General features: G+C 35.5%; 1 protein-coding gene and 2 non-coding genes across 4 annotated transcripts in view; 2 read left to right on the forward strand and 1 right to left on the reverse strand.

Moving 5' to 3' along the window:
- Smp_156960.1 overlaps nt 1-16,710 on the forward strand; it is a gene marked incomplete at both ends in the record, with an annotated part of 88,301 nt that overhangs the window by 50,587 nt on the left and 21,004 nt on the right. The window contains 5 exons of one of the 2 annotated variants that reach the window (XM_018797702.1): nt 575-671; nt 2,170-2,221; nt 3,954-4,037; nt 8,332-8,350; nt 14,711-14,835. In XM_018797702.1, coding sequence (XP_018652718.1) covers nt 575-671; nt 2,170-2,221; nt 3,954-4,037; nt 8,332-8,350; nt 14,711-14,835 — 377 coding nt within the window. The remainder of the gene's footprint in view (nt 1-574; nt 672-2,169; nt 2,222-3,953; nt 4,038-8,331; nt 8,351-14,710; nt 14,836-16,710) is intronic. The other variant, XM_018797703.1, reaches the window with a different exon arrangement.
- Nucleotides 1,266-1,337, reverse strand: Smp_tRNA_01054_Pseudo_TTG.1.1. Its single transcript has one exon. It is a non-coding gene (tRNA).
- Smp_tRNA_01868_Pseudo_TTG.1.1 lies at nt 3,622-3,694 on the forward strand. The gene has a single exon. It is a non-coding gene (tRNA).

The following is a 16,710-nucleotide window of genomic DNA, read 5'->3' on the forward strand; positions in this document are numbered from 1 at the left end:
ATGAGTATGCATGATTGCGCTAGGGTATCTAGTCCAATAATTTAAGGTCTTGCAGAAAGCATTTGTTCTTTAGACTTCCGAGTGAACAACTAGTGTCTTACATTGTTTGCTTCAATCAGTTTATGATATTGTGCGATCATCCTCTAAGCCATTTTGTTTTACTATAGAAACTTGTCTGCTTTTAGTAGGCATAAACTAATATCTTAATTTAATGATACTAAGAATTCATGTAAGTGGTTTGTCGACTTTTTCCATTACTAAATAAGCTAAGATTAGTTCATGATGTAAACAATTACTTTTTTCTGGTTAGCCTATTTTAACGAGTTAGTTTTTCTACGGGATGGGGTCGCTAACCCCATGCCCTGCCCTCCTCCTTTACCCCGGTTTGGGACCGGCAATAACTCTAGAAGAGCTACAGCCGGAGTTATGATGAAAACCATGGAATCCAACAATCTGCACAAAAGTTCCTCTACTAAGAAAACGCGATCTTTTGCGCAATAATTTTTAAATTTTTCGATAACTATCAACATGATACTTATTCTTTATAAAAAGAAGAAACATATTGCTTTTTTAGACACCTATCAATCTAACGACAGAATTTAAAGGAACTCCATTTGAAGATTACGGATCTCTATGGTATCAACAATTTAATAATCATCTTAAAAATGAAGGTAAATATGTTGTGTATCTTTTACCACTTTTATCCACTTTTTTTCCGCTTTCCATACATATTACTCTCATTACTAATGCTTTCTTATCTAATTGTAAAAATATACTAACTAATTTATCCTTGGTGACAATATTTTTGAAATAAGTAACTTCCAATTAAAAGTGAGAATACCAGTAGTGTGGTAGGTGGTACTGATGTTGACAGATATAAGAAGTGTGTATCACCAATCAAAAGTGAAATGCCTGGCGGCAGAATGTTGAGAAAACTCAACAAAGAACGAGAACACACAGAGGTTTAAATTCACTAAGTATTGTTTGTTTGAATATTCCCATTGATGTTTAGGACTGCAACTGGTCAGTCTCTTATTGGCCACATGTCCATACTGTGTGGATTGCCTCGATATTGCCTTAATTCACAAGTATATATGCAACCTACGAGGGATAGCGCTTGGCATTGGAATCCTCAACGTGCGTTTCGCCACATTTGGGACTCGCCAGCATGGATTGTACCTGTATTTCAGTGGGGATGTTCCTGTGGGACTCAAACCCAGTACCTTTCGCTTCAACGCCATCGCATTATCCACTCAGCTACGAAACGCGCGTCCTGGATTCCACTGCTAACCACTACCCATCTTTGCTTACAAGACGGGGGTTTGTATGGAAATGAAGAGACAATAAAGTTTGTGACAATTGATTGAAATTTTGTAAATAAAGTATTCACTGTGTAGTTCTCAGATTTTACTTACAGATTCTATGATTGCGTATTCAAATACGTTTGGTTGTTCCGCAATTGTTTTCTCGTTCACTGCAGTAGTGATACTAGTAGTAGTGTGAGTTGCAGTATTAGTTAAAATAATACTAAATAATCGTAGTTTTTGCTAATGACTAACTATTGAGATCTTTTACAAGTAAATATGATGATGATATATTGAGTGAACAGTGCTAAAAGTGTAACCGTAACATGTCTTGTGCTATTTTGCATGTACATCACATTTCATATTACACATCAACTGACTATGAAGAATGTGAATGATTAGATAAGAACTTAATGAGTAGTTGGTGTCATGACTTCATGTTATATCTGAGAGTGTAGTTGTAATTCAAATGAGGTTCTAACCTGTGTCACTGAGTGTTTTACTCAGATTGTATTTAGAAAATAATATCACGTAACATAGGGATTTAACTTGGAATCCGGAAGGGAAGCGGAAAAGAGGAAGGCCAAAGAACACACTACGCCGGGAAATAGAAGCAGATATGAAAAGGATGAATAGCGACTGGAAAGAACTGGAAAGGAAGGCTCAGGACAGAGTTGGATGGAGAATGCTGGTGAGCGGCCTATGCTCCTCGACGAGGGTAACAGGAGTAAGTAAGTAAGTAAGTAAGTAAGTAAGTAAGTAAGTAAGTAAGTAAGTAAGTAAGTAAGTAAGTAAGTAAGTAAGTAAGTAAGTAACATAGGGATTAATTTACATATGTATGTTTTATGTTCCTTTTTGCTTACAGCTTACATTTATATACAAATTTCAACGGGAATGGAACTCAACTGCCCTATGAAGTAAGTTAATTTTTTTTATTTTCGAAGAGAACGGTCGAAAACTTTATATTACTGAATTATGTTAAATACTTTAACGTTCTGATTGACAGCTGTGAAGTTTGTTATTAAGAGAGTTGTCAATGAACCAAATATCATGTAGTTATTCATACAAGCTACAGGGTAGTCTGTGATAATCCCTGATTAACTTAGACTTTGTTCTAATTAACACTAATCAGTAAGGTGTGCTCGTAGTCTATCAGGAATCGGTGTTCTAATCAGTGTCATCCAGCTCCCTAATATGAAGCATCACCACTGATCTATTCGGGCTACAAGTCTACAAACTGAACCATAGTTCGAGCAGTTTTTAACCTTTAGAACATCATGAAAGTGAGTTCTTTTGCTCCGAAGTTTAGAGACTATATTACTGAATAAATACCATATCGGTATAGACCCTAAATATGAAACCATAGTTATAAAGTCAACCATTCACGTGATCAGAAGTCAATAAAAGAAAATTCTCAACAGCAACACAGGTAAATAAAGCTTATTCAGGGAAAAATTCATCAGAAGAGGCTGATTTAGCCCTCGTGGACTAAGTGAATATCTCACTTTTACGTATATCAAGTGTTGGTAATGCCATGTAGAAGGATAATGAAATCTTTGCAATCAAGTTATCCAGTTCAGGGAGAACAGCACGAATGAAGAGACTTGGATAGTTGCTACATCGTAAACTGCTTATTAAGGACTGGTCCGAATATGGATCTATCAAGAACGATATGAATCATATGAAGTTAGTCAAGTCATGAGTGAACTAAATGATTTCATTGAACAACAAAATAATTACAACATTTATCTCATTATACTCTAAATCTCTATCATTTTTAATGCTGGCTACAAAATGGAATGATGAACTTGAAACTTTCTCGTTATTGACACTTCTTTTTAATTAGTATATATTATCTTTACGTTAATAGGAATCTTAAAAAAACTACACCATTTGAACCAATAATGATCTAAATTCACTTAGTATTGTTTGTTTAAATCTTCCCATTGATGCTTAGGACTGCAACTAGTCAGTCTCCAGCTGACGAGTCCCAAATAGGACGGAACGTGCGTCATGGATTCCATTGCTAGCCATTATCCATCTTTGCTTACAATAATAAACTGTTTATTTTTCAATCGGTCAATTAAAACCAAGTAAAATTATTCACCCTATCCATTATATTCACTTAGTATTGTTTGTTTGAATATTCCCATTGATGTTTAGGACTGCAACTGGTCAGTCTCTTATTGGCTATATGTCCACACTGTGTGGATTTCCTCGATATTGCCTTAATTCACAAGCATTATGAGCAAAGATGGATAGTGGCTAGTAGTGGAATCCAGTTTGATGCGCGTTTCGTCCTATCTGTGACTCGTCAGCTGGTTGTAGCTGAGTGGATAACGCGATGGCATTTGAAGCGAAAGGTACTGGGTTCTAGTCCCAAAGTGAACATCACCTCCGAGATGCAGATACATACAGCTGACGAGTCCCGAATGGGACGAAACGCGCGTCATGCATTCCAACGCTATCCACTATCCACCTTTGCCTATTCGTTATATGTTTATTTCTTTTATTCTCAGGATAACTATAAGTGATCTTAATTATTCATTATGTATTATATCAATCTTGAATATAAATATTCTAAGTGATCTATTTACCGAATGCTTGTTTATTTCTTGATCTTTTGATGTTATACATTTTTCTTCACAGAGCATGTTTATCTCGCTTATTACAGTTAAGCATCAAACTTCGATCTTCCAATTGTGAATTATTGACAATGGAATCTAGAATGCAGTAAGTTTTCGAAAAAATCTAATTCATTTAAAGAAAATATGAGTTCAAAATAAGAAGAGTTTTCATAATGAGGTCTTGTTCTTATTTTAAGAGTGATTGTTGAAGTAAAAACGTTTAATGCATTTGATTCCTCTTATGAATTTGACTAAAGTTAGAACAACAAGTGAGGTAGAATAATTTGCTGTTTCTCATCAGCTGCTTATAACCATAAACTTAGATTTTATGGGTTGATCTAAGCTAAACCGCTATTATAAACTTCGAAGTTTCATCTCAGTATGGAACTCTTCAGCAGTGAACATCCACGATCCTGAACGTATGAATCAAAGCCAGGACTTTTATTCTCGCGCGCGACTGTCTAACCTCCAGACCACTGAGTGCCTCGGTGCACGACGGTAGTGTCTAACTTCAATCGATCCATGATCTTGCACAGCCCTTCACCCATTTTCTGAGGTGGGTAACTATCTCACACCTCATACGGATTAGACTTCATTAGTCACGGCTTCTCAGCGGTCAAAATTATTACAATCTCAACAAATCCCCATTCTGATAAACATATATGTACAGGGGATACAGTCGTTAAGACATTAAATTAGAAAGATTGGTTCAGTGAATAGTTTCCTTTTCGGCGAATTCATTTTCAAAGCTGTACAACTGCAAATATATTTACTAATTTTCAGAATGACAATAATTACAATAACTACAATAATGATAAACTTCTGTAAGACATGGCAACAATGAGGTAGAATAAACAAAGGTATTCAAAAAAAAATTTTTAACAGGAAAACTAATAATCGTTTGATTTTCACAGTTGAATTCATGTGTCAATTAAAGTTAGATCACCATCGAAAACCTGGAAGCACTGGACGGCCGTTTCGTCCTATTATGGGACCCCTCAACAGTGCGCATCCACGATCCCGCACTCGTGAGATTCGAACCCAGGAATTCGGACCCATGAATTCAACTGTGAAAATACTAAATTCTCCACAAAACCCCCTCTAGTCGTTTGATTGTTAATGGCTTAAACATTCATTGTAAAGATATGTAGGAAAATATCCATTGGAAAAGGATGACTCAGCATGATAAGATCAAATGTTGAAATTGAAATTATATGTAATCAGGAGGATTATAGAAACAGAAATAAATCAGTTGGGGGTAGATGATTTAAAGAGAAAATGGAAGGGGAAGCAGATGACTGTAAAAGGAGAAGAGTACGAAGAAACAAGATTATGAGACATTAAGACGATGGTAGAAGAAGTGCTTATACCAATCTCTTTTGAACACACAATTCTGGTTTTGCCAGATGTATGGCTATTGCTTCGGCAATGTTAAGAAGATGTAATATAACTGTTTTTGGAAGACTTCTACTAACCTTGTAGATAACATTGAATGCAGAGTCCGTCTTGACCGAGTGACTTGTGTTCACAAGGTGTTTGATTATTGAACCTCTTATTGAACTCTATTCTTCCTCTTCTTAGCTACTCTGGGTGATGTTCTAGAATTCTTTTGGATAAAGTACGCATCGAACGACCTATATACCTGGCTCCACATGAGCAGGTAAATGCATATTGAGTTAGCCAGATGAGATAATTTATCCCTAAGATTATTGATTAATAATGACCGGCTGGAAAATACTATTCGCAACGTTGCCGAGAAGAATGTTTTATTTAAAGAATCAGAAATTCTCCTCTTTGAGACGTTTGCAGCTCTACCACCTTTAAAGTCAATGTTCATGTACAATGTTTTCTTTTCGAGTGAAGTTATTTGTGTTTTAGGCTGTTTCGCTTTCATGTTCTTGTCAATGAATATCGAAGGATACCCGTTTTTGATAAGTATCTCCTTCAATAGGCCCAGTTCGTTATCTATGACCTCGGGACTACAAATTCTTTGTATTCACGTAGTGAATGATATTATTAAGTTTCTGTTTCGACTAATGGGGACTTAACTGTGGAAACCTGATAGTTGGCCACTCTACATCGGTTTCTTGTAGATAGATCTTAGAGTTCCATTTTGTTTTCTTGTCATTTCTGCATCAAGAAAGTGAATATTAAGTTTGTTCTCAACTTCAATTCGAAATTTATTGCTGGATGACTTTTATGCAATGTCTTTAAAAGATGACTCAAATCATATCTGTTATCACAAATGATAAAGATATCATCTACGTACCCTTTATACAAATGGAAGTTTTCTACGGTCGTTTTGAGTTGGTCGTTTTCTAGACTGGCCACGAAGCTATCTGCTAGTAATGGACCATGAGTGGATCCCATTGCTATGCCATCCTTTTGTCTATGAATTAGTGGTAGTTCTTTCAAATAAGCTACCTGTATTCTGATGTTGATCTCATTATTATTTATGTAATTGCAGATAAAACCAATAGTCTCTGTGAGTGGAACATTAGTGAATAGTGATTCGACATCCAAAGATAGCATAATTTTGTCATTTGCATTCATTTCTTTTATGTGTTCATAAAAATTCAAAAGCACCATGTGAGTCAGTGAACACTTCCCTTAGTGATTAGGAAAGGGTATACAGCTTTTTTCTACCACACTTTAAAAATGACGGTCATGTAATAGACGGAAATCAGTTAATCGTATTCCTATTATTAAGTTAAGTGCATATATAACGACTGTTCTGATTGAAACAGATTACACTAATTTATTTGATTTGTAGGTAGTGTTTTTCACAGACTGACTTCCTTTGGAGTACTAATGGAAAAAACCAAGGAGCACCGAATAAAATTTTTGCCCTAGTATGGGACTATTCAGTAGTGTGAATTCATGACCCTAGTGAGAATCAAACCAAAGATAATCAGGTCCAAAGGTGAATACTTCACCATTAGAACCATTACTTCAGTATGCTCTTGAAGTTCTAACGAGAATTCGTTGACTGGAGGAGTTTAAATATTTAGGTAGTGTAACAGTTATTAAAAATGGTCTTGGATGATTGCCACGCTTTACTGACATTCAATAGTACTCCAAATGAGGTCGGTTTGTGACGAACACTACCTACAAATCAAACCAATCCCCACAAACCCTTTCAAATAAACAAATGTTTAAGCCAGGTAGATAGACTAAAAGGTGCTGTCTTATTATGCTTTGCTTTATTCAGACTCCAGAATTTTTAGGTGAACCGTTCACTTGCGTCTTACTTCTATGATAGCGTTTGAGGCTATTCATCATCACATGTTGACGCCAGCCTAAAGACTTTTAAAAAATGTGAAAGCATTTTGGAGCCATTTTATGTCTTTTTATGACATTTGCCGACAGTGTAAATTAATAACTGCTATACGCAAAAATGCTATTACCTGAGAGTATGATAAGTGTAAACTAATGAGTCATAAACCGATCACCAATATTTAGTCTTAACCTCAGAAACGTTTATGATGTACTGCATCAATAATTCATAGGTTTCCTATCTTAATAATATTCACATGATTATAAATAACTAACTTTGAGTTGAACTTCCAAATTTCTATTAAATTGTAGTTTATAGAGTTCAATCAGACGAGAAGTAAGACATGCATCAGTGTTAATGTTCATACTGAGACTCGAAACTAGTATCATCATGGATTATCTACCGACCTACTGAGTTTAGATAATCGTTAACTAGCACAACGGATATGAATTGTTTTAACAATCTCGTGATTGATATTTATTTATTTAAACAAATAAATATTGGTACAAAGGGATACCAGATACATATGCGCCACACAAATCTCATTTTATTTGTGTGAGAGCTGTGATACTGTCCAGGTGCCCAAACTGAAGCAGGTGGTTTTCTTAGGGGGCCACATCCCGAGACTTTGATCTAAAGATCTGATCCACAAGGCAGTGGAACAACGTAAGGAGATGCAGTCACGTGGTAGCCGGTAACCAACGATTGATTCATACGCCATTTATTCCCTCAGGATACTGGAGCCCATGTGCACCATTAGTTTGGAATCAGGGTTTTCCAACTCCCCTAGGTGGCTTTCCGTGTCCACCAACCCGGTTTAAGCTCTGGACATTCGCTTTTATTCCTCTCAATCTCGTAAACAACAGTAATGCCACGAGAAAGCAGTGAGTAGGACTTTTCTGATAGATGCAATATACGCGTGGCTATGTGAGAGCATTTCAAGAGGGAGAGCAGACTCCCTCCACTCTCGGCCGTACCAGAACATTTGGGGCCATCTTCTGACTGATGTTCATGTTAAATCATTTTATAGCCATCCTTTTCAAAATCAAACATTTTTTTCAATCTCAGTAGTCAATTGCATTGATTTACGTACCAATTTGATTGTTTTAACTTTTTTAAAAAGAAATTCAGTGAATACAAATGTAAATGGACCGGAATTTATTATTAAAGGACCATGTGAAAAAATATCGGTAAGTATTAAGATTCCATTTTTTTATTTGTATATAGTTGAAATCATGAGTCGATTGATGTTGAACAACCATGGGAAACCTGGAAGTTTTGGACGGCCGTTTCGTCTTATTTTTCAAATTGTTTAAACAATAAAGTCTTGTTAACGTTATAACAGTTTAAGTTAGTTTTATGTAGGAATTATATTTACACAGTAGATTATTTATTCCATCATGAGCAAACGGAATATCATTTTAAGGGGTTAGTTAGGGTTGTTGAATAGCGGTTAGCGTTTCTTTGGCGAGTTGGTTATCTACGGGATGGGGTTGCTAACCCCATGCCTAACCCTCCTCTTTTATCCGGGCTTGGGACCAGCAGTTGCCCCCGGAAGAGCTACAGGCGTTTTTGAATAGTATCGATATCAAAAAACGACTTAAGTCAAACGACCAGTAGATGCCAGGAATCAATAAATAACTGCTTCATTCTAGTATGTCATTCTTATGCAGTGAAAACCCACAGCCCCACTCAATAATCTTTACAAACCTTTATACTAATGACTGCCGTAAATTCACAAATGACCAATTTCGAGAAGGAATTTCTCGAAATCAGTAAAGTTTACATGTTTGGGGCTAGACCTAAAGATCCTGAGTTCTATCTCCAATGCATTTGTCAGTTTACACTACCAAGGATTCTCACATCAAAACTAAACAGTTGTTCAGCTCTTCCTAGTCTTCAATGGTTGCCTAACTTAAGTCAGTTTATGACTACAATAAAACATGAACAGCCTTTTTAGCGAAAACATTCCACAGATTTATAAGGTAAGGTTATTTTAGACCAGAAACTTTTATGATCATTTATACAAATTTTGTGAATATCTATTTCTTAAGTGTACTGTGAAGCAATTATGCTCATGAAAAATTAGTATTTTAAATCTTCTGACAATATAAAGGTTTCAGATTAGGTCTTCAAACCCTTTGCAAAATATGATAATCATACATTAAACACATCACCTGAACATCTTCCATCAGTTGTCCATTGCGTACTTCTTCTACTACTGTCGTTATACCGACTGCTCTCGATTTTCCTTCCCCTACCTGTTATTTCAATCTTCTCCAGGTAAACATTCGACTTCCAACTCCTACTATATACTACTTATATCGCTTCGCATAAGCAGCGCATACCATATATATACGAGAAAGACATACCAGAGAATGAAATCTAAAAGAATTAGGAAATCTCGAGCAGGAAGATATTAAATACACCATCCAAGTGTTTCTGTAGTGAGTGTGCCAAATTACTGAGATCCGAAAAGGTTTCTGATAAGATTTGTTTAGTATATCATTAAATTCTTATGATAATATCTGATAGTTAGAATATCGACATTAGGATTATGACTGAATTAACACGAAATCAGTATATTTCTACTTCAATTGATCATTTCATCTTTAAAATATTGAATGTTTATCCTTAGATAATACCTAGATGACACACAGCTATACTTCCACATTAAGTATAACAAATGGACTTCAACTCTCTCAACAATCATGTTACCGTTTAACGACATAATCTTAGGTAAGAATATGTGTAGATTCTGAAATCCTACAAGGCAGTTGTCGTAAGCTACCAGGTTTTTAATAACTCTTTGTTATGACGTTAGATTTGACTGATAAATCATATGATACTCAAACACAGTAATCCGACGATTTGATGGAGAACTAGATATATTTAGCAACACACAGTTACAGGGACTGAAATACATATAGTATAATTTAATTAGTTACTTGTGTGCAATATACCAGATATATCTGTCTGAGCTTCATGAATAAGTATAAGTCATTCTGACTGGACATATTAATCTTCACTTTTTATATCATTTTATGAAGAAAATTATCTTTGAGTAACTACTGTAGTCTTACCCATGACACTTTTTATCATTTCCTCATGTTACGAGCGTTCGGACCTGATTCGATTAATAAGAAAGGCTTTTTGTTACTAATTAGTGTCAGATGGAGAAAGTTTGTAAACCGTAAAGTATCATACATCTGTTTCCTTCAAGAATCAGACTGTAAAACGGTGCATACTAACGGTTATAAACATATCAAACTTATAGCTTTAAGGTTTTGCAATTAATGTAATACTCACAGTACACAAAATCGACCTCCCATGATTGGTACTTACTTCTACTTACACCTGTTACTCCCAATGGAGCATAGGCCGCCGAACAGCTTTCTCCAACCCACTCTATCCTGGGCCTTCCTTTCTAGTTCTATCCAATCACTGTTCATTCTTCTCATGTCTGTCTCCATTTTACGACGTAATGTGTTCTTTGGTCTTCCTATTCTCCTTTGACACTCAGGATTCCATGTGAGTGCTTGTCTTGTGACTCAATTGGGTGATTTCTTCAAAGTGTGTCCTATCCACTTCCAGAGCTTCTTCCTGATTTCTTCCTCCACTGGAATCTGGTTTGTTCTCTCCCACAGTAGTTTGTTGCTGATAGTGTCTGGCCATCGGATCCGAAGTATCTTGCGTAGACAACTGTTAATAAACACCTGTATCTTCTGGATGATGGTTTTCGTAGTTCTCCACGTCTCCGCCCCATACAGTAGAACTGTGTTGACATTTGTATTTAAAATTCTGATCTTGGTTTCGGTTGACGATTGCTCTGAGTTCCATATGTTCTTCAGTTGTAAATATTCTGTTCTTGCTTTGCCGATCCTCGCCCTCACATCTGCATCTGATCCACAGTGTTCATCAATAATGCTGCCCAGATATGTAAAGGTTTCCACATCCTCCATGATTGGTATAAGGCGATAATGAAGATAGAATTAATTTTAGCTGGACAACCAATAAAAACTAGAAAGCGGTGAACAACTGCTTCATTCTAGTGTGAGATTGTTGAACAGTATAAATCCCTAATTGTATTAGCGATCAAAATCAAGACCTTCACGTCTATCGATAAGTGTTTTAACTTTAAACTACTGAGTTGGTATTTAACTTTCATCATCATGCGATTTACTTTTATCTAACTTTAAGAAATTCACGATATATAGGCCAATCCCATAATCAAATAACATTACTATTGATATCTAGCTCGCTTTCAACAGAATTGATAGTGATAATGTAGTGAAAAAAACACGGGTGGGAACAATCGAATGTATGTAAGCACAGATAACAGACTATCTCACTAAATTCTGATAACCATTACAGTCAACAGTTAATTTGCAAAATAACAATCAATTGTCTTAATCTTGACTGTTCCTTCTGCAAATATGAGTCCCTCTTCTCTTATTTCACTGTTCATGCATTTTCGTACCGATTACGCTTCATTCCTGTTCTTTCCTTATCGATCTTCTGCCAAAATACATTCTATGCCTGACTATCACCATATACTACTTATATGGATATAAGTAGACCACACTACAACATAACTCGACAAAATAACTTTAAAACTCTCCTTTCATAAAATACCGACTAAAATTTCTAGAATAATCCTTTTCTTTTTCAATGATTCATATTAGAGTTTTAAGAAGATAACTATTTGAGTATACCCTGTAATGACAGATATCTATAAATATATTAACAAACCCTATGATTACACAAAACATTCCAATCATTCATTGAAATCATAAAGATAATATGATATCTAATAAAAGAATCTAAATATCTAACGAATTATTGATTTTAGCACAATATTGTCTGTGAATAGGTGTATTTCAATTACGATCCAAACGTAGATCCATCATAATACAACAAAGTGTATAATTAGTCTTGTTTAAGTTTGTGCAAAAACAAAACACCGAAAAAATGTGATCAACTTATGTTAAGTTTTATATGAAAAAATGTATTTTGCTGACATTTTTTATAATTTGTTATAGTGAAATGAAAAGGGTCTTCTAATAATGATTCACTATAGTCACTTTATAACCCTAGTTTTTATTGAATGATAAAAAAACTGTTACTGGGTGACCATGAAAATATAACTCTTTATAGATACTGGTAGGTCCTGAGTTCGAATCTCGCGAGGCGGGATCGTAGATGGGCACTGCTGAGGAGTCCCACAATAGGATGAAACGGTCGTGCAGTGCTTTCAGGTTTCTCATGGTGGTCTAGCTTCAATTGACTCAATGATAAAATAGTTGGATAGTTTATAATTATTAATCTAATGAAATCAATTAAACTATCTAAGTAGGTGATTATCATGATCAAAGTTTAAAATAAAGAAACTTTGACCTCATTAGTAATAAATGAGTAACTTGACTGTTAATCAATGCCTGAAAATAACTGAAGATATTATGGTGTGTACTACTGATGTCGACAGATATAAATGGTCTGTATCATTAATTGAAAATGAAATGTCTAGAGGTAGAAAGTTAAAAAGATCAAAGAAAAGAGAACGAGAACAAAGAATGGTTGATGTCGAATGAAAAGAATAATAAAGTCTGATATGGTTGATTGACATCTGCATAGAAAAACAGTCAACTTTGAGACAATTGATTGCACTTTCCAAATGAAGTATTTACTGTATAGTTCTCAGATTTTATCAAGGGATTCTGTAATTTTGTATTCCATTACATTCGACTGTTCGCACTTGTATTCTCATTCACTACAATATGACCGAAACATTATCATAGGCAGTATTCACTGAAACAGTTCATAATAATGAAGCTGTCTTAACAGTTAAATCATTCATATTCGGACTTCTAGATCATATCTGTGAAACACTGTTCACTTTAAAATAATCACCTTAGTGTAATTAATACACATCAGTCAAAGTATAATCGTCATTATTTAATAGTCTATTGTTTGAAACTTCATAGTTATTGATACATAATACTTAATTGGTACATTTTTCTAGTAAATTTCACAAAAAAGAATTATAATTTTCTTTTTATAGTTGAATTCATCAGTCAGTTGAAGCTAGATCAACATGGAAAACCTGGAAGCAGGTTTGATGTCTATATCGTCCTAGTGTGGGACTCCTGAGTAGTGCCCATCCACGATCCCACCTCACGAGACTCAAACCCAGGATCTATCTGATAACTCGGTTATTAGGCTAGTCTCGTAACCCTCCAAGCTAATTGTACACAGCAACATGAGCGCGAGAGAAAAGGCCAAAATATGCGAGAAGCACTTTACTCAAAAGGTTCATTCATATACATAAAATATAGGGTTTTCATAGTATTTTAGAAATCCTTAGGTTTTCCTGAAAATTCTGGAATGCGACTAAACATAGTAGCAGTATAGTAATCAGTCAATCAGAAAGTGTACATGTTACTTTTCACTTTTGTGATGTTTCTGGCAAAACTTCTAGTGAACTCTGATTGAATAAAATGCTTCTTAATGTTTCCTGAGTCTTTCTTGTCTTTTGCGAGACGTTTTCTGGATCATCTCCAACACTATCGATCTCGCGCGCGAACGTTTAACCTCTAGACCACTGAGATGGTCAGCATCGAACGGTGTTAACGCCTAACTTTAACCAATCCACGAAATTGAGCAACCATTCACCAACGTCTTCAGTGAGTTGATATCCCTAACAGACCTGGTTGAGTACTCTAGCGTAAGACTAGTCGGTCCTGGGTTCGAATCTCGAGAGGTGGGATCGTTGATCCGCACTGCAGAGGAGTCCCACAATAGGATGAGACGGCCGTCTAGTGCTTCCAAATTTTCCATGTTGGTCTAGCTTCAATTGATTCATGATCTCGACTATATAAAAAAAGATAACAGAGACAATTACTTTCGACTATGAAAGGTCGTAAGTACAATAGTCAAATTAGGTCATTCAATAGCTAAGATTATTATTGATTAAATGGCATTGAGCTTGATCAGGGGAGAAGTCATTAAAGATCTTCCTTTTGTATACATAGCTTCGATCTCTTCAAATATTCTTAAATCTTTTAATAATCAACAATTTCTTTGTAAGCAAAGATGGATAAAGGCTAGCAGTGGTATCCAGGACGCGCGTTTCGTCCTACTCGGGACTCATCAACTGGATGTACTTGCATCAATGAGAAGATTCAAACAAACAATACTAATTGAATTTCGACAATTTTTTGTCATAGTTGAAAGCGTGAGTCAATTGAAATGAGACCACCATGGAAAACCTGGAAACACTGGACGGCGGTTTCGTTCTAGTATGGGACTCCTCAGCAGTGCGCATCCACGAACCCGCTCTCGCGAGATTCGAACCCAGGACCTACCAGTCTCGAGCCGGAGCCCTTAACCGATAGACTCAAGCTTTCAACTATGTAAAATACTAAATCTCCACAAAACCCCTTCTGATAATTTTTTTTTGTTTTAATGTTTATTTAAAAAAATAAATTTTTTATTCTTTTCAGAATTACTATAAAGAATTTTTAAAGAGTGTAACCAATGATGCAACTAAAGAACATTTTATACAATGTAAAAAATTATTAATTGAAGAATTATATAATCAATTATCTGATCCAAATTTAATTGCTGAGTAAGTACAGTTTTAATTTGCTGACAAAGACAATTTGTATCTTAAGGTTGATGATATTGTTGACTATTAATCGAATTGCTTTGTTTAATACTGTTGGGAATTATGAATTTGTTGGATCGTTTAGTAATTACTTTGTGTATGGAGGACAGTTGATAGATGAATTCCAAGTAAGGACCGGAGTCAGACAAAACTGCCGACTCCCTCCACCCTTTCTCTTTTTTCTAGTGGTCTACAGGATTATGAAGACCTCCAAATCTGACTGAAAGTACAAAATAAAATGGACAGGTGAGATGAAATCAAACGAATTGAACTTCGTTGATGACCTGACCCTTCTATCCCATACACATTAACAAATACAGATGAAGACAACTAACGTAGCAGCAGCTCTGTATCAATAGGCCTCAGCATACACAAGGAAAAAAGCAAGATCTCCAAATACAATACAGAGAACACCAACTCAATCACACTTGATTGAGAAACTCTGGAAGATGTGGAAACATTCATGTACCTGGAAAGGATCATCGCTGATCAAGGAGGATCGGATGCAAACGTAAAGGTAAGGATTGGCAAAGCGAGGATAACAATCCTACAGTTGGAGAACATATATAGCTCAAAACAACTGTCAACCAATATCAAAGTTAGAATCTTTAGTACCAATGTCAAGACAGTTCTACTGTGCGTAGAACCATTGCAACCACCATGAAAAGAGTACATGAATTAATAAATAGGTGTCTACTCAAGAAACTGAATGTAGGTTGACCGGATACCATAACCAACAGCTTACTGTGGGAAGGAACAAACTAGCTTCCACTTTAGTAGGAAATTAGGTAAAGACGTTGGAAGTGGATAGAAAACATGATGGTAACGATTGACCGTCAATTACATTTATAATTTCTGGTTTCATCATTAATAATATTATTATAGATCGAGACAATGGGCAACAGGACTGTGATGTGTGGGTGAGAATGACAATGATTGGTTGTCTTGATGAGTCAGATATGTAAATAGTGTGACAGGTGTTATATGTGTTACATATTCTTCTATCCGGACTGTTATTGATGGACTGTTTTTGTTGTTGGATTGTGTAGGATTTTGGTGTGGAAATATATTGACGTTATAGTCAGGCTAATCTCGTGTTCTTGATCTGAGTTGTGTTGAAGTCCTATAGAATAGACACTGGGAGGGAATCTAGTGTAGATATTCGTTTAAGGTAAATTAACGTCCCATATACGTGTACAAAGTGAAAGGACTGTTATAACAAGAAACCCTAGCGTTATAACAAGCATCCCACAGTTTATAACAGACTGTATTTTTAATGTAAGTGGTTACTGTTGAGGTGATCCAGAAAACGTCTCGCAAAAGACAAGAAAGACTCAGGAAACATTAAGAAGCATTTTATTCAATCAGAGTTCACTAGAAGTTTTGCCAGAAACATCACAAAAGTGAAAAGTAACATGTACACTTTCTGATTGACTGATTACTATACTGCTACTATGTTTAGTCGCATTCCAGAATTTTCAGGAAAACCTAAGGATTTCTAAAATACTATGAAAACCCTATATTTTATGTATATGAATGAACCTTTTGAGTAAAGTGCTTCTCGCATATTTTGTGTCTTTTCTCTAGTGCTCATTTTGCTGTGTACAATTAGCTTGAGGGGTTACGAGACTAGCAAGACTTATCAGTTACAAAGTATTTACATAATACATATACATAACTTTCAATCAAATATCTACATCTTTCAGTTTGTTCTACATTCTAAGTCATCTTCTCACCTGATCTTCACATGTTCTGACAACTTTGTACTTTTGATGTACTGAAACTCTTCACTCCATTTAACAATTGCTGCAATTTCAACTACACATTCCTTCATAT

The sequence above is a fragment of the Schistosoma mansoni genome, chromosome 5 (assembly GCF_000237925.1).
Source record: "Schistosoma mansoni strain Puerto Rico chromosome 5, complete genome".
Taxonomy (NCBI): Eukaryota; Metazoa; Platyhelminthes; class Trematoda; order Strigeidida; family Schistosomatidae; genus Schistosoma; species Schistosoma mansoni.